General features: G+C 40.8%; 1 protein-coding gene across 1 annotated transcript; it reads right to left on the bottom strand.

Moving 5' to 3' along the window:
• Positions 1 to 558: 558 nt before the first annotated feature.
• LOC105919011 (prostaglandin D2 receptor 2) lies at positions 559 to 22,600 on the bottom strand. The gene is made up of 5 exons (XM_021311532.2): positions 22,207 to 22,600; positions 20,516 to 20,635; positions 17,261 to 17,312; positions 6,643 to 6,736; positions 559 to 2,366 (listed from the first exon to the last, which is right to left on the bottom strand). Exon 5 carries the CDS (start codon positions 2,327 to 2,329, stop codon positions 1,184 to 1,186), a length of 1,146 nt encoding a protein of 381 aa, XP_021167207.1. The 5' UTR covers positions 2,330 to 2,366; positions 6,643 to 6,736; positions 17,261 to 17,312; positions 20,516 to 20,635; positions 22,207 to 22,600; the 3' UTR covers positions 559 to 1,183.
• Between the last annotated feature and the right edge of the window lie 963 nt (positions 22,601 to 23,563).

Below are 23,563 nucleotides of genomic sequence, written 5' to 3'. Positions count from 1 at the left end.
ATTGCAAATTGATTGATATTACAATGTAAGTAAGAAGGAGCTATTGTCAGGACCTCTGTCTTGTTTAAATTTAAAAAAGAGAAACTGATCTGAGTTAAATACTGGACCATGGTGGAAGGCCTATTCGGCTGTTGGGACTTAAAAGAGATATATAACTGAATGTCATCAGCGTAATGTGATAGCAAGTGTAAAAAAAAAAAAAAAAAACTAAATGATGAGCTAAGTGAAAGGATGTGAAAAGAAAACCACAATAGAGCCAGAATTGAGCATTTTGGAACCCCAGAGGTTATGGAGGCAGAATAAGAGTAGAGAATAAGATCTCTGTCAGAGCCAGAACCTTCTGCCGATTCAGTGAAATGTTATGGCCTACATTATCAAATGCTGCACTGAGATCAAGTAGGATCACTGCCACACATTTTCCTGTGACAGGAGCCATTAAAAGATCATTTTAAACTTTCACGAAAGCAGTCTCACTGGAGGACTGCCTTAAAAAATACTGACTGAAAAAGCTCAGGAATCTACATAACCAGTAACCAGTGTACAACTTGTGTGTCTGTGACAGATTGTTGTTTTCAAAGCATCTAACCCTCCCACTCAATATCAGTTCTTGGCTGAGTCTGTCTTTTGTAGAAGCAACGGGTTCAACCGTGGAGTTTCATAGCATTTTCATTGGCGGGGTGATTCATAAGAGGCAAAACTATCAACATTTCTTAAGAACATGTTAAAAAAATTGCTACCAATGGGTGGAAAAGCAGGCAAAATCCAAAGAAAAACTTTGAAAGACCTTCTGAAATCTTGAAGAACTGTTGACTGAGAGCTGAAAATTTACAAGAAAGTCTGGCTTCTTGGACAAAAGAAACAACTGAAAGGATGAACCCAGTGTTTTGTACATTTTTTTTCCTTTTCTGAAATGGGTCCTGAGATGAGCAATAAACAAACCTAGAATTGAAAACTTTGTTCTGAAACCTTTGTTCTTCGCAGTTTGAACTTCTTTCAATCTAACGAGACACATTAACACACAAATATCACTTAATGCTTTTCAAAAATATGTACAGATAGAAAAGGGTAATGAAAACCTTCAACTTTAAAAGATAATTGGGAATGGTAACTTATTTTACAGTATGTTATATATATCCCAGGTGGTTTTTCAGGCCAAACTAAAATCAACGCCTTCTTTTAATCCTTAAGAACCCACATCACAGAGCTCAGCTGAGTTGGTGAGGCTTTCAACCTGATCTGAATCTGTTTTCTGACTCAACTCTTTAATTGAGTGTTTCTTCTTCATGGAAAACTCAGCGCTGCCGAGGGAGCTGCGAGCGGTGCTGCGACGCCGAGCGAACTCGGCCAGGTCCTCGGCCAGGACGCTCTCCATAACCGCACCGAGGGAATGTCTGATTTTACGGCACAGGTCGGGGCAGCTGAAGACATACAGGATGGGGTTGAGAACGCTGTTGAGGAAGCCGATCGTCGCTGAAATTGGAAGGACTTTCGTTGCCACTTGCTGCGCCTTACTTCCCTTGGAAGCCAACACCTCTATAATGATCATGAGGTGGTATGGAGCCCAGCAGAGGACGAACGTCACCACCACGGCTATCACCAGTCGAACAAATCGGAAAGGTCTCCGGCAGCCTCTGCGTGCTAAGGTGAGATTCACAGCCACATAGCTGAGAATGATGATTGCAAGAGGAATCAGGAAGGCAAAAAAGAGCTTCATGAAAGCCAAACCTATTTTGCGTTGTTTACATAACGCTTTCAGGTCAAAGGGCTCGCTTGGGAGATACAGGGAGTAACTGTAGTAGCACAGAAACTTGCCACTTGGAAGAGGAATGGCGTCACGAAACATGTAGAAAGGGATAGTGCAGATCGCAGCCAACGCCCAAATCACGGCACAGATCTTCCCCACGAGCTCTATGGTTCTGTAGTTCTGAGCCAGGACGGGTTGCACCACCACCAGGCAGCGGTCCAGAGAAATGGCTGCCAGTAGGAAGGCGCTGACAAACATGTTGAGGAAGAAGATGGAGGTATGGATGCGGCAGAAGGTCGAGCCCAGCGTCCAGGTGCTGCCCCGGGCCATGTAGAGGGTGAAGAAGGGCAGGGAGGATGTGGCCAGCAGGTCCGACGCTGCCAGGTTCAGGATCCAGATGCTGATGATGGAGCGTTTGACACGGAAGCCCACCACTCCCAGGACGAGAAGGTTTTCTATGATGCCGATAGTAGACACTATCCCGTGGAGGGAGATGGTAAAAATGTTCATTGAGCTCAGCTTCCCTGGAACAAATGTTTGGTTTGGAGTCACCGAGGCGTTAGGAAGAAGGCAGTCCATGCTCATCGTAGAAGGAGGAGGTGCTTTGGAATTTCAGAGAAATCTAAAACAAAATAAAAACAAAAATAAGGACAATCACCAAGCTTGGACAATGGAATATGTAATAAAAAGCAGTTTGCGTTACTTGTAAACTCAACCCAAACAAGTTTTAGCTTTACAGTCAGAGTAAAGAGTAAGAATATATGCATTTTCTTCTGCCTATCCAAGATTTGGTCACAGGGGATCTCTGTATACAACCCATGTGGCTTTCCCAAGACACAAGTGATGTGCAGTCCCTCCGGCAGATTCTGGGTCTGCTCTGGGATCTCCCCCAAGTGACCTGGAAAAAAACCTCCACAGGAAGACGACCAGAAGGAATCGTTGATCAGATGCCCAAAAACATCTTAACCAACTCCAATAGATGCAAAAGAAGCAGTGGCCCTACTTTGAGCTCCTCACCCCATCTCTAAGCCTGGCCACTCGTTTCTATCCGAGAATCTGACAAACAATGTTTCAAGATCACAGAAGAGTCAGATTCCCATTTTTGATCAGCTCTTCCACCCCAGAAAAATGGATGGCCCTTGAAGGGACCTTCAATTAAGCCACACCCCCGATGGCACAACAGTGTCAGGAGCTCTGCAGTGACACTGAAAGCATCTCTCGTTGAAAAATCTGCAGCATAAAACGACACTGTCATCATAAGTTTTATGATTTTGGTAACTCTGAGGGCCCGGTGGTGCCGGTGCATGGCAGCCTCGCCTCTGTCAGTCTGCCCCAGGGCAGCTGTGGCTGCTAACATAGCTCACCACCGTCAGGGTGTGAATATGTGTGTGAATAGGTGAATGACTAAACTGTATTGTAAAACGCTTTGGAGGTCGTCAAGACTAGTTAAAGCGCTATACAAGTACAAACCATTTACCATTTACTTTCTAACACTGTTTGACTTTTTAATGTCCAATTTTTCAATGCCTCTCTTTTTCGATGTCATTGCAAGTTACATTACAGCTACAGCGCATTGTTCCTCTCAAAGCAGAGCGATGGAGAGAAAGAGAGATGTGTCTATGCGGACCGATAGAGACTTGGCGGCTCATTGCGAGAGAAGCATAAGGCAGCGCAGGTGAGTCTACTTTAGGTCTTGTTTATTTAGGAGAAGGAGGGGGATAAAGAGGAGGTAGCTCTGTAGTGGAGTCCATTTATAACTAGTGGCTTAGTTTGTTGCCCAAATAAGAGACTTCACGGTCAAAAAGCCCAACCTGTGTATCACGAAATTTAGAAGTGACTTAATAAAACTTAAGCCAGACGTTGCTTATAATAAGCAGACTTGGTAATTGTATTATCAATGTCAATGGCGCCCTCCACCCCCCCCCTTCCGCGAGCTGAGGCGTACGGAAACAGACGGCCGGCGCATCGCCCGGACCGGAACGCTCGCCCTCCCCAACCCCGCGAGCCGACGTCCGGGTCCCGCGGGTACCGGGCCGGGCAGAGGTCGCTTCGGGGACGCCCGCTCCACTCCCTCCGCTGGCGGGGACGGAGAGGAGGGGAGGGCGCCCCCTCGTAGCTCTGCTTGAACAGCAGGATACGCTCACGAAAACCTCACGACGGCCGACTGAATTTCAAACATGTTTGATTTTCACCGACCGTCCGATTCCTGATCGGGAGGTAGTCGTGACAACCCAATCGCCCCTCCCCCCCTCTACGATCAAGCTGAAATTCGGCCCGATTCAAAAAATGCTCGCACGACTGAAGAATCGTCCCGAAAAAGGCAAAAACTCGTACAGTGTACGCCCGGCTTAAGGGGAGATGACAGACCCCTCAATCGTCTCATAAACACTTAGATTATCACCACATGGACTTAGAACAAATGCTACTTAGTATTAGCCTCGTGAGACCATCCTGATCTCGCGAGCTTTCAAGGTTTCACTCGCAGATCAGTCTGGCTACTCTCCGTTAAAGAAAATTTGGAGCCGTTCACCAAACGAACGTCCATTCAGCGTTGGCTTTGAGGCGGGTTGAGGTGTGACGCAACGAGAAGCGCGTCAGTTCAGTCTAAAGAACATGGCGGCTTCGGCCGATGAAACTAGCGTTAGCGTGGCTATCGAGCAAGTTTTATCGGAATTACAGAGTATTTCTTTGCTGAGCTAACGAGCCTTTACGTGCAGCAGCAAGAGTAGCTTGGCTTGTGGTTGTGTTTTCGTCGTCGCTCGTAACAGAGGAGGACGAATCTGATTGGTTCATTTGGCCCGTCTATCACCAACATAGGCCAATCAGCTAACCAGTATTTTCGCCCCTTCCCAAAATTACTTCAACGGAAGGTTTCCAGATGGATATGCGGAGCAAATCTATCTGGCGGAGTCAGGTAAACTTAGTATGCCTTTAAAGTGTAACTCACCATGATGTTAAAGCATAACCCCGCCCCCAGAACCATTCAGAAAAATGCCACCAAAGTGGAGGGATGAGCGATGGGATTTTTAAGCAGCGCTCATTGCTGCAGCGGTCAGGACGAGGGAAAGTGATCTGACATCTGGTGGTTTTGCCACAAAACCGTCTTTTAATGTGTTCACCTTCCAAACACAGGGCTATGGTGAGGAAAGCATGTACTCTTTGAACCAATGGGAGAATTCAACTGCAATAGCCACCGTTCAACCCTAAGAGGGCAGCACTAAGAGAATTTTAAGACAAATATTGTAGAACTAGATAAGTTCACATAAAAAAATGTAAAAGAAATTGCAAAGTAACATTAAAAGTAGCACCTCGAGGCCCAGTTTATACAGTTTATTGGCAAAGAAAAGTTGATTTTGTGGTGAATTGCAGTATAAAACATGGTAACAACTGGATAGTTTTTATGTCATGATATATTGCTATGGAGTGGTGAGCTAGTGGTCGCTGGCTCCCAGGTTCACATCCCACAGATTGATATGGTGTCTGAAGTTTACAAACCAGACGTATTGACACATGTGTTTACTTATTGTTACTTCAGATATGAGATATTTAGTTTGTGTTTGTGCAAAAAGCAGCCTGCAAGTGCTTTACCTGAGAGAGATAGCTCCCTTTGTCCACTTTGGGGTAATTTGCATACTGGGAACAATGTTGGGTATGACCTTCTCGGGTCAGCGCGCTCCTCTGAAGAACAACAGGAATCAGACAGAAGAGGTGGCCTAGAAAGCCCATTTTCATCGCACGTGTGTTTTCTTTAGGTATAAATAGAGTGACTTTAAGCATAGCTTTTTGAGAATGCTAGATCTGGATTAACGCATAGATCTCTGGTTTCGATATGGTCCTGACTGACATAAACTCCTCAGATGTTAAACCAAGCCTTTGTCGACGACGTAACCTCTGGAGAGGCGCCATATTGCTGTGACATACCCAAAAATACACTTCAGTGACACTCTGGAACCTCGGGCAACAACGTACTAAACTTTTAATGACAAATAAAGATTATTTTAAAACTCTAGGGTGCTAATTCTTTTTTTTTGCCATGAGTGCATCTAATTCCAAATTCGGAGTAATTCAGAAATAAAAACAATTTAGAACAAAAGGAAAGAAAAAGTAGCAAATAAAAATCATCTAAAATGGCTTTAAGTTAATGTTTGAGCTGAAACTCATTTCCTCATAAGTGCAAAAGTTGCTGCGAGAAAAGCAAAGACACTCGGAGGTGTAAAAAGAGACGGGTGGGTTCTTTTTCACTTAATATTCCTGTTACATTGCTTCTGCTTTATTTTAATATGTTTCTTAAAAGCGGTGAAGTTGTTTTTCCATTTTGACTTATCTAAAATATGCCGAGTCATTAAAAACAGTTTACAAGGTCTTTAGGCCACAGTATAATTCAGAAAACCTAACCAGAAAGAAAATAAATCTACTTTTCGTCTTTAGAATTGCGAAACTTCGAAGGGGTCCCGACTCATGACCACAAATAATATTGGTTAAGATGTAAAACATTACTAATGACTGCAGAGATAAGCCCACCAGAGATCATATCTATTAAGGGACTGTGTGAAAACCCGTTATTTGATTTGTGGAGACCATCTTCGGCTCAGCATTTCTCAAGCAGCAGTGTTGGCCCGGTCCCAACTTTGCATAAACAGGCTGTGAACAGGAAATGGCAACACGGTCAGTGTTGCAGCGCATTAGTCTGGGGTCGGGGCAACACTTGGGGTCGCGAATCAACACGTGTGGTCCTGAGGTCTGAAATGAAACTACATCAAAGAAATTCTGATAAAAAAAGAATGTTTATGCTACAAATATTAAATAAAAAAATCGCCTTACGACAAGATAAGAACAATAGAATGATTGTTGTTTGTGTTTTCGGAAACTTATTCATTTCATTTACTAGTAATACTTACATACAGAAGATGAACCGATAAGTCGTATCAGAAATGCCCGTCTGCGTTGGGCTAGATTAGACTTGCTGGGCTGAAGAACCGGCCGATCCAAACGCTGGGAAGATAAAACATAGCAGCGGTAAAGTTAGCTCACAGGTAAATCTCGCTGCCTTTGGCTAATCTTCAGACCACTGCATTTTTGCCTTTTCTGTATCTGGCAGTGCTCAGCTTTTAGATAAGCGTTGTTTTCCAAAAATATGTGCAGTGCCTTGCATAAGTACTCATGGCTGTTTGACTTTTCAACATTTTGTCAGGTTAAAACCTCCCACCTCATTGTATTTTACTGTTTTATTTGTTTGACCACAGAAAAGCAGGAGATAATAATGAAGATGAAGAAAACTGGTTGATAGTTTTATTTATATTCAGCCTCTCCTCTTCGGGACTTGGCAGAACAACCTTTTTCTGAAATCACAAGTATCTTGGTGCATGTCTCTATCAGCTTTGCTCAATTAGAGATGGAAAGTTTTGCTCAAACTTTCTTGCAAAGAAGACGTATGGAGAGCATCTGATAACAATATATCCTTTCCCAGATTCCCAGTTGCATATAGGTCTGGACTTTGACTGGGCCATTTAATGTTCTTTGACCTTAATATTTATTTTGCAGTTCTGGTTGTAGGTTTTAGAGTCGCTGTTGTGCTTGGAGATAAACCTCTGCCAGGGTCTCGGGTCTTTTGCAGGATCTAAGAGGATTTCTTCCAGGATCATTTGTCACAACATCCTCTCTGACCTATCTACTTTGTCCCTTAATCTTCATGATGTTGTATTTTCACTAATGCTCTCCAACAAACCTCTGAGGCCTTCGCTAAACAGCTGGATTTATACTGAGAATAAGTTAAACACAGATTCAATCTATCTACCAATTAGATGACTTCTTAAGGTAATTGTTTGCACTGGATTTTGTTATTTTGTTTCCAAATAAAGGTGGGGGCTGTATAAAAACTACCCGCCACACTTTTTTCTTTTCTAATATGTTTTTGTTTGTTGGTTAGTTAGAGTTGTATTCTATCTATATATCTGCTTATTTCTTAATTTTGTGTTATATTTCTAAACTATTTTTACAACAGCTGATGTAGCAGATGAGTTTCTCCATTGTGAGATTAATAAAGTCCCATCTTATCCTATTTTTAAACCATCCATGTACTGTTCGGTACTTGCTAAGGTCCTATTCCATTTTAATATCAGTATAAATATATATATTTATTTTTATATTTTTCTATTTATATCTATTTATATCTATATATATTTTTTTTTTTTTTTTTTTTTTTTTTCTAAATGACAAATTGGGCATGTCTTTAGTTTCACTAAACGAAAAATGTTTAGTCGTTGGTTGTATTCTATCAAACTTGTGATACATGTCTGCCAGTAAAACGCTTGCATGTTTTTAAATGAGTCCATTAGCAATTGTTACCGTCTCTTTGAACGTCTTCACAGTTTCATCTCTCACATTACCCACTTCCGCTGGATAGTTCTTTGTAAACTTCACTGCACTACTAGCCTGTTTGATCCCCTAATGTCAGACCCCACAACTTAATAAGTACAAGTGTAAAGTATCATATGTTAAAAACTGTTTCAAAGATGCCCTTGTAATAAGCAGTTAATCATCAAGGGGAAGCTGTGGGGAAAAGGTAATTTGTGAAAAGGTATACAATGTGTTTGTGAAAAAAAAAACAGATTTTTAAACTGGTCAGACTGCTTGTTGTGTTGCTAATATTATGTAGATTGCGCAAACCGCTTAAAGGTATAACAAAGGTAAGTCTGGACTCATTTTCATAGGTTAATTGAAGTAAAATTTCAGCATCCATCTATTTAATTTTGGGGCTAATAACAATACAAGGATGAAGATTTAGCTGTTAACCCATTTTGTGTTTGATCTAGCTCTGAAAAATTCAGCTTTTCATTCAGTTGCTACAGGATAACTCGTAAAACCTTATGAGAAAAAAAAATACTGCCTTACTGTTTTATTGATAAGTAATAAAATTAAATAACAGCGATTCACTCAGATGTACAGCAACAATATATTTTGCCTGCCAGAAATGACTGAGTTCAAAACTTTGTAGCTTCAGACTTATGAACTTACACAAAGGCAATGACTCGTGGCTGCAAATAATGTTGGTTAAGCTGCAAAACATTACTAATGACCACAAGAATAAGATCTTATCTAGCGGCAAACATTCACGCTTCTAACACAGGTAAAAATTAAAGTAAAATCTCTCACCAGGCAGCTTTCTTTGATGCAGTCCCTGCTAGAGTGACACACCAGAGCACACTAGCCTGGGGTGTATTTAAGTAAAGCAATAGGAAGTCCAAAAACTTAAAGAGGAACAAAATGGTAAGAGCAGACGAGGAGCCAAGTGTCAAGCACATTTGACAAGGAAGATCTGTTCAAACTGAAGTATAATGGGTACAATGTGTGGTTGAAAAAAACATTCAAGTCACTTCCTGTTTAAAATTGTTTGTATTCTTCTTTAAGAAATTGAATGAAAAGCTTTCTACAGGCTCAAAACGTAAACTCACGATCTTTCAGCAAAACCTTTATGCCCCAAAGTCAGCCATGATACACTTTACAACTTTACAAAAACTGAGTTTTATTATGATATATTTATATTTATATTATTGTGCACTTAAGCTTGCATGTGCAATAAAGGAATGGACCCAGCCTTGTTAGTTTGCATTAAGTCGGGTTATTCCAGCAAACAGGTTCCAGGTTTGTTAACCAGGCCTGGTACTGGAGCCGGTTCTTAATTGTTTTTTTTTTTTTTTTTTAAAAAAGGAACCAGGGGCCCAAAGTGCTCCCTTATAAAGGGGTTGCCACAACAAGCCATTACAACTGGCACACAGACACGGTGGTGTACTACTAAAGAACATTGCACTGATGATTATGCGAAAAAGAATGAAACCACAGAAACATGTTTACCAATGTGACAGCGGATACATCGCCCAAGGTGTTGCTTGACTCGCGATTATTCTGCAGATTACTCCTGCCATTTGGTAGATCTCTGTTTTCAGAAAAAACTAATGAGCAATTTCTGGTAAAAGATCCAGCATATATGATTAGCTCTTGTTTTAAATTCACCAAGCCTGTAAGGTTGAAAGCTCTTTGCTACTTTTATTATGTTAATTTGGGTGTGCCCAAGACCTGAAGGCCATGCTGACAGGGGAATTTGGCCACTTGGTTTAGATGCGTTGGAGATCTTGCGTCTAAAAGTTGCAGCATGGGAGTTCTTCAGGACAAGAGTGTGGGCACCCCTGCTTTTAAAAAAAGACCCTCAAATCCAGTGTTGTATAAAGTACTGAAATCTCGGAGTCAAGTAAAAGTATAAGTACCTCTCCAAAATATGACTTTGGTAAAAGTCCAAGTAACTGACTGAAATGTTACTTGAGTAAAAGTCTTAAAGTATCTGAAATGTCTTGTACTTAAGTATGAAAATTACTGTAAAAATAGATGTACTCAAGTAATGTAATAAAAAGTAAAAGTAAAAAGTAAAACAAAGCAAATGCAGTTTGAATTACATTTTGGTAAACTTTGAAGGTCAAATTTACTTAAAATAATATACACAACCAAGTGTTGGAGAAATTTAGACCAAGTTTAGACAGAACACACAACGTTTTTGTAAGCTTTCACTTTTCCTTCTTCAAATAAGGTCAGTGCTATGCACTTTAAAATTGTACACAACCAAGTGCAGGCAAGATTTAGACCAGGGGGTGTATACTAAAAACATGGGTAAGTGATAAACCAGGTCCAGTTAACCTACAGGAAGTGGTAAACCTGCAGGCAGGCCAGCTGACAGCTGTGCTAGGGCCCGGGGCAACAGTCTTTTTGGGCCCCCCCTCTACACCTGCCGCCACCACACACTCACACACACACACACACACCCACACACACACACACACACACACACACACACACACACACCAGGGCATCTTTTCTTCATAAGAGAACAGCAAGCACTGCAGCCAAAATATGGCCTTTTCAATCAAAGGCCTTGGCGCGTTAGTGATTGCTGCAGGGAGCGCCAGGCCCCGCCCCCGCTGAGCGTCTCTCTCTCTCTCTCTCTCTCTCTCTCTTTTTTTTTGTAACAAGTAACTAAACCAATCATTCAAAATGTATCGGAGTAAAAGTATGCAATTAAGTTCGGAAATATAGAGAAGTAAAAGTAAAAGTTATCAAAAAAAATTAATACCCGAGAAAAGTATAAAGTACTCCAAAATATTCTTAAGTACAGTAGTGAAGTATTTTTACTTTGTTACTATACAACACTGCTCAAATCCATCATTTGTCTTATCTCTGATCTTAAAAAAGTACTCACTGTACTTCTCTAGCTCTTCTGCTTTTTAGCCTTAATGTTATGGTTAATGGTTTTCGTAAGTTTTTGTTTTGCAACACAGGGCAGCTATTCGCAGTTAGTTTGTTGGTAGAAGTGGTTTGGTTGGAAAACAACATCTTGTGGCAAATGAGAGGTTGTTAGTTTGATTTAACTCAGGTTGGAGCCTCTTAAACGGGGAAAATACTAAACACTAAACCCCACGTTGCTCTTGGCATTGATATTGGTGTGTCCAAATGAAATAATGTAATTTTTCTTGTGAATCACACCAAGTTAAGATTGTAATCTTTCGCTGGCTGTTCAGTGTGCGTTGTTCTTCCTCTACTACTTTGTCTGTAGCGATGTTTACATGAACGAAATGTCACGATGATAGAACCGTTTATATGGGCACACAATCAATTAATCCGATCATGACGTGCGTGTATATGCACCTGGCCTTACTCAGAATTGAACCACTCTGACGTGCGTAGTTATCAAATTTCTCAAAAAAAAAATATCAGAAGAACTTCTGTTATTGCTGAACAACAAAAAATAGTAAATAAAGCAGAATTATTCAAGTTTGTTAGTCCTCCAAACGGCAAGGCTTGTACGAGGTTCTAATTACGGTTGAAACTTTCCTGAGTGAAATTTTAAATTTTAAACTTTTAATGTAATCCAATAGAAAGATTGTATCAGCAGACCCCCGCAGTTTTACTTCAAAACGTATTTCTGCCACATAACGCGGAAATATGTCACGTTTATGTTGGGCGCACATGCACGCTCGGTTCAGATTGTCACATTCGGACCAGCGTTTATATTTCATGCTGATCGGATTATCAATCGGCATAACCCACCACTCTCATTTAAAAATACAATTTAATTCCAATTGAACTTAATCTGGTCATCGTATTCCGATTGGCGTGTTTACATGACGCTTTTTTATTCTGATCTGCCGTTTTTTTTCATTTACTTTTGTTCATGTAAACGTAGCTTGTAACACTGACAGGTAGTAGTTCTTTTTATGCGCAAATTATTTAATCATTCATAGAACGCTGAAATCTGGGACATTTCCAGGGAGACCTTTTGCCGGGGACAGATTGTCCAAAACGGGGGCTGTTCCCGGAAATTGCGGACGTCAGGTCACGCTGTTGTAATACGAATGCTTTGGGGGCCTCTTTGGGAGTCCGGGGTTATGGGACCCCTGACCCCTGCCTCTGTGCTCGGGGAAGGCGGGTCTTTGGTTCTCCACAACCACTATCGAGCTATTTCCTTCTGGATAATTTTCACCTAAACTAGTGCACTCTCACAAACTCCCACAGGTGCTGGGTCCCAGGTATTAAATGTTCACTAATATACAGAAAGCCTATAATTTATTTATTTATTCATGTTCTTTCACATTGTTTTTCAGATATCACATTACACATGTCAGCTTACATAATAATATATATGATTTAGCAATGGTATCAAGGTGTTACTCGATTGTATCTGTTGCTTTATGTCCGTTGGTTGTGCTGTTCTTTTTGCATCTCTCTTTCCAGGTGATGGAGCAGACAGAGGACGTTTTATCATTCTCTTCCTTTTATCTCTTCTTTCTTTCACCTCTTCTCTTTCTTTTTTTTTCTCTTCTTGTTCTTCCTTTACTCTCCCACTTTCCCATTGTAGTGTCCATATAATTTGAAATTCTCCCTGCAGGAATCACAATAAAGCTATTTACACGCACAAATCAAGCGGCGCACTATGGCGAAAGCCGTTTGCTCCACTTGTGAAAGTAAAATCTGTCGAGCTCTATTTGGCATTAAGACATCAATTCTTATTGCCACATTGCTAGACACTGGGAAAAACAAAAAACAAACAAAAAAAAGAATGAAAATGACAAAAAATGCCACATTCTAAGACTACATACACACAATCAGTCAAACTAAGAGCTAATCACAGTCAAGACAACAAATTCTGGTTTTGTTGCTAAGAGCAGACTTAGAAAACAATTTAACCGCAGAAATTTGTTTTTTCATATTGTAAGAGATTTTGTGACCGCAGAGACTGGACTGCACCATCAGTTACCATGGAGATCACAGATAAACGGACTCTGGAGGCCAGAAGCTGACATACTTAGATTGGACGGAATGACTGATTGGATAAACGTGTCGGCTGGGACACGTATGCATTATGGTATGCTTTCCACCAATGTGATGAACGGAACACTGTTATCATGCTGTACATGCCCCTGAATAGGCGTAAAAACATCTGATCCTATATAAGGCCTGTAGGAAGGAAGAATAGGAGGCTCCCTAAGAGTCTCACTCTTCCTCCCTGTCTCTTTCTCTCTCTCTCTCTCGGATGTCCAGAAATGACGTCAGAGTTGTTGTGTAAAAGAACAGTACTGAATTGAAGTCTTTCTCTGCCTTTTAGATTGAATATGGTAATTATAATTATGGTTTCATGAGTCTTTTATACTCCTACAGAAGTCTACAGTAAAAAACATCACATTATTATTCAGTAAAAGAACCTGGAGTGACGGCAGCATGGTCAGCAAACAGTAACACTATGATAAGGCCAACATAGACAAATACAACTCGCAACCTCTCATTTGCCAAAAGACATCATTTCCTGACAAAGCCACACTGCCAAGTTCACTCATCTTATGTTTCAAGTTTCTAAGTAAATAAAGATTCTTAAAATAAAATGTAACAAAAATTTGAGCGACCAGACACTCTCAATTTCTGGGGACAGTCCCTGCTAAAGCTGTCCCCAATTTTGGGTGTTTTTGGAATGAGAAAAAATGTTGCGGCTGTTACCCAAACTGACCCCCCCCCCCCTCACCCTAACCACCACCACTACCACCACCCCCGTGTCAGCACGGTGTTACACTCACATTATTGTGAAGCTTATTCTTTTCATGGTGACTTTGTTGAATTAGAAGCTAATGTTATCCAGCACTAAGGAGGTATAGGTGTTTATTTTGGTGTTCTGCTTCTGTGCGACAAAATATACAAAACCCAATATTAACATTTAAATGTCTGGTTGCAGTAGGATCAGCTAAAATGCTAAAATTATTGTTCAAAGCATCAGAATGGAAAATGTCAGTCAGTCAAACTTTCAGTTGCATGACTTGAGTTTCACTGTTTCCTGGTTTAGTTAATTTCAGAAGGGTTGTTTGTGTAAAACCCTTTACCCACTTGCTCTGCTCTGCATGTATCTGCTCTGACATTTGAGTAGTGTTCAAGTGTCACTTAGTCAGATTTACCAGGCTTTTTGACTTATATTATTTTAGCACCTTGAGATATTATATTGAAAATGACAAGGATACAGCTGAGACAATGTTTTTTCAAACCCACACACGCAAACACAACCACCTCAGCTGAAAGTGAAACCCTAACCTTTACTGATGCCCTTACAGGTCCTTTTGCAGAGCACCAAGAGAAACCTCATTCAGGTTTCTCAGAAGATGAGGGATCGCTTATTCAGGGGTTCGTTCCCATAGCAAGTCATTACAACTTGCACACACACTTGCACACTTGAATTCAACCCAGGTCCACCGTATCGTAAAGGTCTGGTAAATGGCAAATGGACTGAACTTATATGGCACATTTCCAATCATACTGACCACTAAAAGCGCTGTACAGTAGAGCCACACTCACCCAATCGCTCACACTGTCATACACCAATACACAGCTCGGTTGGCAACTTGGGGTTAAGTGCCTTGCCCAGGGGCACATCGACATGTGACAGAGGGAAGCTGGAATCGCACCCAGACGACTACTCCACCTATGGAGAGTGACTGTGGCTTGATGGGTTATCAATAAAAACAGGCAAACAATAAGCTCAAATGTATTTACAAAACGGCTAATAAATGTTGTGTATTTTGACGCAATTCTACCCTGGTAATTACAATTTCCTGGGATGAAAGATCCTGGTCTGGTGGTAGGACTTTCAGATTAGATTAGATTCAGATAAAGACCTGTTGTTGTTGTATCAACCCTCCGGAGCACTCAGGTCTCCTGATTCTGGTCTACTCTGCAGACCCAGAACCAGAACCAAACATGGAGAAGCTGCATTTAGATCATATACTCCACGAATCTGGAACAAACTTCCAGAAAACTGCAGATCAGCCGAAACGCTGAGTTCCTCTAAATCATGACTGAAAACCCACCTGTTTAGAGTTGCTTTCTGCCCAAAATAACAGGAACATTGGCCAACATGTTTAATGTGTATTGAAGTTTTCACTTGATACAATTCAATGTTTGGTACTGGTCTCACAACCAGTGACTGTTTCAATGAGTTTCTGATGTTTTTATGCTGTAAAGCACTTTGAACCGCCTTACTGCTGAAATCTGCTATACAAAAAAACCTGACTTGACTTAAGGCTGCACGGGTGGTAGCACTGTGACCTTGTTGCAAGAGTCTGGGGTCTTTCAGTAAGGAGTTTCCACATTTCTGATTACTCCAGCTTCCTCCCACAGCCCAAAAACATGACAAGGTTAACTGATCTCTTAGCTTACTAATGGGTGCTTACATGGTCGCCTGTTCTGTGCATGTCTGTGTTGCCCTATGATCTGTCCAGGGTGGACCCCACCTTTTGCCCAATGACAGCTGGAGATACACGGGTATAAAACAATAGATGGATGGATTATATGTACTTCGAATAAAGGTTTGTAACATTTTGATCTCCTCCTTTTCATAATATGATAACATTAGATATTATTTATTATTTATGACATTTATTGTGTAAAAGCCAATAAACATGATTAGTACGAAAGCGAGAAAGCGTGCAGGCTTGACTTCCGCTGTAAGTGGTGCTGTGGTTTATAATTGGATATCCTAGGAGGCTTCATGACTGCAAGTGCTGTTACACAACGCAGAACAGGAATTAGCTGCTGCCCCTTCGTTTTTCTAATCAGTAGACTGTGACTGTCTGAAGGCCGTTGAAGTCTTTCCTTCTCTCCAACAGACTGAATTAGTTACACTTCAACTTAATGAAGCCCACTTCACACCGTTGTCCGCTCCATGTGTAAAGAAATTAGCTGCATAAAATATCCATGTGCATATAGAAAACTGTAAGCCTGTGACATCAACATATGACAGAGCTCAGAGTTAAAGTAACTCAATAAACTTTCCCCAGACGAAGGGAATCTGAGAGTAAGTACAGTAAAATAAAAAATGTACTTATGGGAAACACCAATTTAAACCCAGATGGCCCTGTGTGGTAATTAGTGTTGCACTGATGCCATTTTTTGTCCCCAATACCGATACCCGATACCTGGCTGTGCATTATTGGCCGATACCGATACCATCTGTTTGAAACTGATGTGTGTGTGTGTATATATGAAGAACTGCATACTACTTAGGGTAGTAGAACTTTTTATTGCCTACCTGGAATGGGTGACAATAGTTGAATAAACGTTTGGCTCTCAAAGGACAAAATAGTGCAACATTCGTGAAATTATAACATTTATAATAGTAGTGCAACAGTAAGACAGTAAAATGACAGTAATAATTGAATAATCTCTTTTAAACCCTGAGTTTTGGCTCTCAATTGCCAAAATAGTGCAACTTTCATGAACTTATATAACATGTATAATACTAGCCAGGAGAGAGAAGGCTGCGTACAAGTGACATACAAACATCAAAATGGTATTGGTGCCTATTTGTTGGTACTCGCCGATACCGATATCACCATTTTAGTGCTGGATGGGGGCCCCGTCTGATACTGGTATCAGTGCAACACTAATTTTAATATGATGGTCTGGGTCTGCTTCTCTGCTTCAGGACCTGGATGCGTTGCTGTAAGTGAGGGAACCATTGATTCGTGTTCTCTAGGAGTGCGTTTAGCCTCCAGACAGAGGGGGAGGAGAACAAGGATCCAAACCAGGATGGCTTAGTGTCAACACCGTCCCCACCCTGTGGATCAGTGTGGTCGGGTTGGCACGGCGGTGGAACAAACAGTGTTGGTACCGACGAACAAAAAAATTAAAGGTCAGCAGCTTTCAGGTCCTCAGTTTCCTCAGTGTCATTTATTTTCAGTGCAATCAAAAAGTGCATGTGGAGCTTAAGCAGTCAAGGTTTATCTAGTAGCAGAGAGCAGCAGAACAGTAGGTGACACCCTAAACTCAACTCTCTGTATGAATCAACAAGGTGGCTTCTTAAAAGGGCCACACCCAACCAAGTAAAACCACTTAAAACCCATCAATTAAACAACAAAATCATAAACAAACACAATTACAATAAAGAATTCTTCAAACAATTATAAAACCATTAGATGACTCCCCCCGTTTTCTTACCTCTTGGTCTGGCCCGGAAGGTTTCAAATAGGCGTCTAGTCTCTGGGGAATCCTTTTGCCAGACACAAGAACAAGGTTAGTAAACAATCAAACCATTACACCACGCTGAAAACCCTAAAACACACAACATACACTACACACTAACACTTAACAGATATTACCAAAATCACATGTCTAATTCTTATTTTTACAGGCTGGAGCCATGATGACGTGCAAATTAGTAAATACTTCAAAGTGCTGTGTGCACGTTCCAGCGTTTCAGGTAAGGTGCATGTGTTCACTTATTCTGTGACGAACCGGGTCTTTGTTACACTTAACAATGAAATTAATATTTAAATCATGGATCACCAACGTTTTCAAAACTGAGAGCTACTTCATTGTTACTGTGTCATACGATGGGCTACCTGCACTGACATTTGAACTACCAGAGTCCAAGCTCATCTTAACTTTACGTAATATAAATCATTTTTAAATCTATGAAGAAGAGCAACTGAATAAAATAGCATTTTAGATGCAGCTCACTGGAGGGTTGTACTATTTTCTGAACAGGCCTGAGGGCCCCAGATGTGGTCCTTGGGGGCTACCTGGTGCGTACGGGCATCATGTTGGTGACCCCTGATATAAGTGGTTTTACAATGGCCCATTTAAAATTTCGGCTCAAATTCACCTGAGATTCTGTGGCATCACTCCCTCCAAAGTAGCTGAAAATAAAATAATGATTCACAGCAGGGTTTCTCAAACTTTTTTAGGACCTCTCTAGAAGAGCAGCATTTTCCAGGCTCCCCTGATCTCAACAAGACAAAAAAAGGGGCAAGTAAGGTCCGATTTTATAGGAAACGTTTATATTATATCCATGTTTAAAAAACTGTATTTATCAACATTTCCTATATCAGTTATTTTCTCCTTTGTGTCAAGAATTAAAGGAATGAATTTAGTTTTGTCTTTCTGATCATGTCTTTTTTGTGATGAAGTAGCAACTTTCACAAAATGATGCGCCACTTATGATAAGAGATTGATAACGAAACTAAATCTATATTTTTCTTTACACTGTGCTTTTCTGCTTATCCAGGACCGGATCATTGGGGCAGAGACAGCCAAACTTCTTTCACCCCAGACACCTCCTCCAGCTCCTCTGGGGGAACCACGAGACGTTCCAAGGACAGCCGTCTGTCCCGCGTGTCCTGTGCTGCCCATTAGGACTCCTCCCGGTGGGACATGCCTTCAGAGGGAGGCGTCCAGGGGTCATTTGAAACAAATGCTAGAAACACCTTAGCTGACTCCTCTTGATGTGGAGGAGCAGCAGCTCTACCCCGAGCCCCTCCCGGATGGTCAAGCACCTCGCCTTATCTCTGAGGCCCGGCCACCCAGCGGTGGAAGTTCATTTCAGCCACTTGTATCTGGGATCTGGTTCTTTCGGTCATGGGGGAGTTGCTGCCTAGTGGTTAGAGAGCCAGGCGTTTGCATCTTGGAGCGGCCGCAAAGGTCAGTGGTTCAATGCTCAGTCTCACTCTTGGTCCCTGAGCAAGACCCTTGAGCACGGATTGCTCCCTGTGCGTCACTCAGTGTGGCGGCACACTGCTCCCTGAGGGATGGGTTAAACGCAGAGAGAAATGTCCCCTATGTGGGACTATAAAGGGAAATATCTATTATTAATTTTATTTCATGACCGAAATTACCATAGGTGAGGAACGGATACCGACCAGTAAATGGAGGGCTTATGTTTAAAATCTATTAGGTTAATTAACTGCTTGGACTCAAAAATATATAAAAATTGTTATACTTAATACCTACAGACTTGTAACATTTTTTTTTCTCTTCGTTGTTACTTTATACGCAACTCTCACCAACACCCATAGAATGCTCTCAGTCGCTATGTTTACATGCATGAAATTTCACAGTGGGATTGAAATATATTTGGATTAAAAGACAAAACATAATCGGATTGTACCGTTTATATGGGAAGACAGTCCAATCATGGTTTGCATGTGTATTTATGCACCTGGCTTTATTCAGAATAGAATCAGACTCTGATATGATCAGTTATCAAATTTCTCAGAAAAAAAAACCCACAGAAGAAGAAATTCCATCTTTGCTGAACAACAAAAAAATGTAAACTCTCTTCCAAGCACACAGGCTGGATTTGCACCAGCTTCTAATTAAGGTTGAAACTTTACCATATAAATAATAATCTTGACTTCTTTTAATGTTTCAAATAGAAAGGTTGTATTTAGAACCCAGACAGTTTTGCTTATTTCCACCATTCAATAACGAGGAACTACATCACATTTACGTCAGGCGCACATGTGCACTCGAGTCAGTTCGGATCCAGACAAGTGTTTACATGCATGCTAATTGGATTATCAATCGTCATAAACCACCGATCTCATTCAAATTGCAATTTCATCCAGACTGAGCTTAAACCGACCACAATATTCCGATTGGCCTGTTTACATGGCGCTTTTTTATTCTGATCGGCCCCTTATTCCGATTACCTTTGTCCATGTAAACATAGCTACTGTTACATTATACTTGATATTGCTTGATGCACTTGTTGCTGCCAAATGCGCTCTGGATAGCCGCTTCTCCCCCTAATAAATGAAATAATTATTTGAAAACTGCAGCGTTTTTTATTTATGCAGATGATCTGGGCCTGATAACATGTTCTCTAAACATTTAAGCAAGGGGAAAAAAAATTCTGCCAGGAAATTAGATATTTACTGAAATTACAGCATTAACATCACACATCCCAATATAACTTAGAAAAATAAAGGGCTTTATGGCGTTTTAGTTTCATGTGGTAGGGTGTTTGTTTGTTTGATGGGTGATTTGGGCAAATCAGTATCAGCCGAGCAATTAGAGGTGATCTGGGGGGGGGGGGGGGGGGGGGGGGGGTCTCCATTCACGCTATGTGGGCGCAGCGCACCGCTCAGATGTTGGTCCATGATGCCGTGATCTATGCTGGCGATTGTGGTAAGATTCCTCAAAGTGACCCGGGGAAGAAGAAGAAAAAAAAACACGCATGCAGTGAGAAAACACGCAAAAGTCCCGCAATGACAGCCGAGACGCGAAGAATCAACAACCGCGCAGCGCGTCTTTTTTCCTCCTACTTCCATTATTATGACTACCAGACTATTGGTCTGCCGCATAAAAAACACAATTAAAATACCTGTAAACAGAAGTTGATTTTCGTGGATAAGGTTAACCAAAGCCCCATCCCTCCATCCTTTAGAGGTTACAGGTTTTATTGAGACTTACTGAAAAAAAGGCGCTGCGGTGGTTCTTGGTGAGCTTCTGGCTTTCCGCTTCAGGCTCTGCGCGACTTCTGGTGAAAACAGGCGTTTCCGCTCAAAACTCGCTGATCATCCAGATAAAGTTCTAGAGGAAAATGAAGGGGGGACATAAATAAGTAGATAGATTGGCCACACGCTTATCCAGGAAGACAGCTTGTTATCTCTGTAAGAAGTGTCGGGTTGCTTGTGTTTAGGGTATCGGGGGATTGCTGCAGAAAATGGCAACAGCCTATGTGCACCGTTAAGACACTAAGCTCTTTTAAATCGGTGCAAAAGAAGATCAGACAGTCCCGTTATGGTCAATCACTCCATTTTAATCTTGTGTCGGTGGAAACCCCCCAGGGGGCGCCACAGCATACCTTCTGTCTCCATCTCACCTCAAGATGCACCAAGTGGGATTCTGTGTATGAACCGGATTGGTTTATCATAAAAGTGCCTAGATTTGAAGCTAAATCAATATCCTTCATCTCCTGCCCAGACAAACTCTTTGTTTTCTCTTCTCCTAACAGCTCACCTCTGGCTCTGATCCTCCATTTTTCAGGCCCCACGATTAAAAATCTGAACATCTTCAGCTCTTTATTCATTTTGTTCATTTATTTATTTCCTAATACACAAAAATAAACTTTTATTGGATCTAGACAAGTATCACAATGTTGAATTCTTATTGATTTATTAATTATGATAAACAGTTTGAAAAAAAAAACCATAATTACTTTGTCCTAATCAGTCACCAGAATCAAAAACGATGGTGTTTTTTCAACAATACCAGAATTTATTACAGGAATTGAACTCATCAGAGGTTAGAAACTGAAGCAGTATGTAGAAAAATACTGAATTATTTTACCCATTCTGAGTGAGCCGTTTAATTTTTAAAGTATTTGCTCAGTAGGAGGCAACAATCAAGATGCTGCATGCAAGGCAAGGAAAATTTATTTGTATAACACATTTCAGTACAAGAACAACGCAAAGTGCTTTACGTGATTAAAATATAGGAAAATAAAAACAGAATAAAAGCAAGTTGGAAGAAATTTTAAATAAACTAAAACACGGGAAAATGGAAACTTAAAGCAAATATTAAAAACAGTTTGACTACAAACTTGAACTAATGATGTTTTAAGGAAACTTTTTAAATACAACAGGAAAAATGCTCCATCATGTCCTCAGATTAACCATCACTGTTATGTTTCGGAACATTTAACATGAAAAATGTAAGAGTTGTTTCTATTAGGAAATGTGTGCTGTTACTTTGCTCGGCTTTCTATGTTCTTATACAACAATCCTGTTTTTAAACAGGCACCGCAATATTAGATCTTCAAAGAACGAACAGGAGCAAAACACTTAGACTGGTTTGTGTTTGTTTTTTTTATTGCGTGACATCTGTCACTATAAAGGAAGTACTTTATGTTAAACTTAACTTTTTCATAATAAAATCAGCCCAAGTGTTTTGTTTTTCCATACTGTAATCCAAAATGAAGTTGATTCTGTGAATTTAACAGCTGTATCATAAAGGCATGTTTAGAGAAAAAAAAGTACAAGATTACCAAATGACATTAAATTGCATTTAAAGAGAATTAGCTCCTGTGTCCAGGAGGATAGATTTACGTCGCTCTGTCTCAATGATAGCAGCGAGGAATAAAAAAAAAAAAAAAGACTTACCAGATTTTAATTGTTCCTCAATTCAAGCTCCCATACTGTCAGAGGCAAAGCTTTATCACTGAAAAGCATAACCTGAACAACTTGTGCAGATGTCCTAATCCAAAACGCTCCTGCATGTGGAAATCACTATGCATATATAAAAGGCAAAGGTGCATCTTAAAAGATGCAAAGCAATTCTGAACAAAGAGTGGCTGAAAGAAAAACTATGAAAATCCACACACTGCCACAGGAAAAATAATCTGTACCCAGCCTGGACATGAACACAGGAAAAATGAGGCACCTTTCACCTCTTCACTTCCTGTTATTCGACTAGGTGGTCCAATTAGAAAAAGAAAAAAACACAAATCGGTGTTGAGGGAGATACGGTTCACGTTAAAATTGATCAGCAGATAGATCAAGCAGATTATATTCTCAACTCATGTGTTTAAGAAAATGCAGCAAACAGACCGGTTTGGGGGGGGGGGGGGGGGGGGGGGGAGGAGCTACACAGCAATATGCTCTGAGTTATACTGAAATGGCCCCAGAGAATTAACGGGAAGGAGCCACGAGTCGGTTGCCTCACAGGAAACATTTTCCTAATTTAAAAAGACAAGAGAGCTAAGCGACTTTATTGGGAGGATAGAGGAAATCTCAATACGAAGTTAGTGTGTGATCAGAATCAGCATTACTTTGTTTTTAGATTAGCAAATAAAGAAGTTCAGTCATCTCTAGTAACTTTAAAGGATTACAGAAGCAGTGGGCAGCTTTTACTGCATTCTGGGGGCTAAGGTTATTGCTCAAGGGAACCATATTAGTGGGGCAGTCTGCGGGGTTCAAACCGAGCAGCCTTCTCAGGACACGTGTGCGCTGCTCTAACCACCAGGTCACCACTTCCCCACACAGCCACAGCTAAATGAGATATTAACAGCTACAGCTAATTACCAGTTACTCTTCAGGACGCACCAAAACCATTAAAAGTGGCCAATTAAAAGATTATATTGGAGGTATTTTAGATCCTGTTAAATAAACATTAAATAATGTGTACAACAAGCCCCCAACCGACTCCAGATGTTCAGATGAGATTAGCTGAGATAAATGGCCAGGAGGGGAATACTTGATCCAGATTAGAGTAAATAGATGAGAGGCTCTACTGATAATACATAGTAAAGAAATTAACAGTGAAATTAAACAAACCTATGAAAATAAAAGCAAACATGCATGCTGGAAAAAGCCGGTGGCCCACATGGCCTTGTTTAGGGAAAGAAATGTGCTTGATTTCTTGATAAACTTAGATTACATTCACGCACGCAAGTTTTCGACATTGGGACTTTTCATTTTCTCAGCTTTTTTATAGAATTCAGTTTCACACACAGTGACT

The sequence above is a fragment of the Fundulus heteroclitus genome, chromosome 14, assembly GCF_011125445.2.
Source record: "Fundulus heteroclitus isolate FHET01 chromosome 14, MU-UCD_Fhet_4.1, whole genome shotgun sequence".
In the NCBI taxonomy this organism is placed as follows: domain Eukaryota; kingdom Metazoa; phylum Chordata; class Actinopteri; order Cyprinodontiformes; family Fundulidae; genus Fundulus; species Fundulus heteroclitus.
This window is presented reverse-complemented; position numbering and strand designations above follow the sequence as displayed.

Bases quoted from the DNA above. Each gene is read 5' to 3' on its own strand.
- LOC105919011 (XM_021311532.2), bottom strand. From the start codon at position 2,329: ATGAGCATGGACTGCCTTCTTCCTAACGCCTCGGTGACTCCAAACCAA.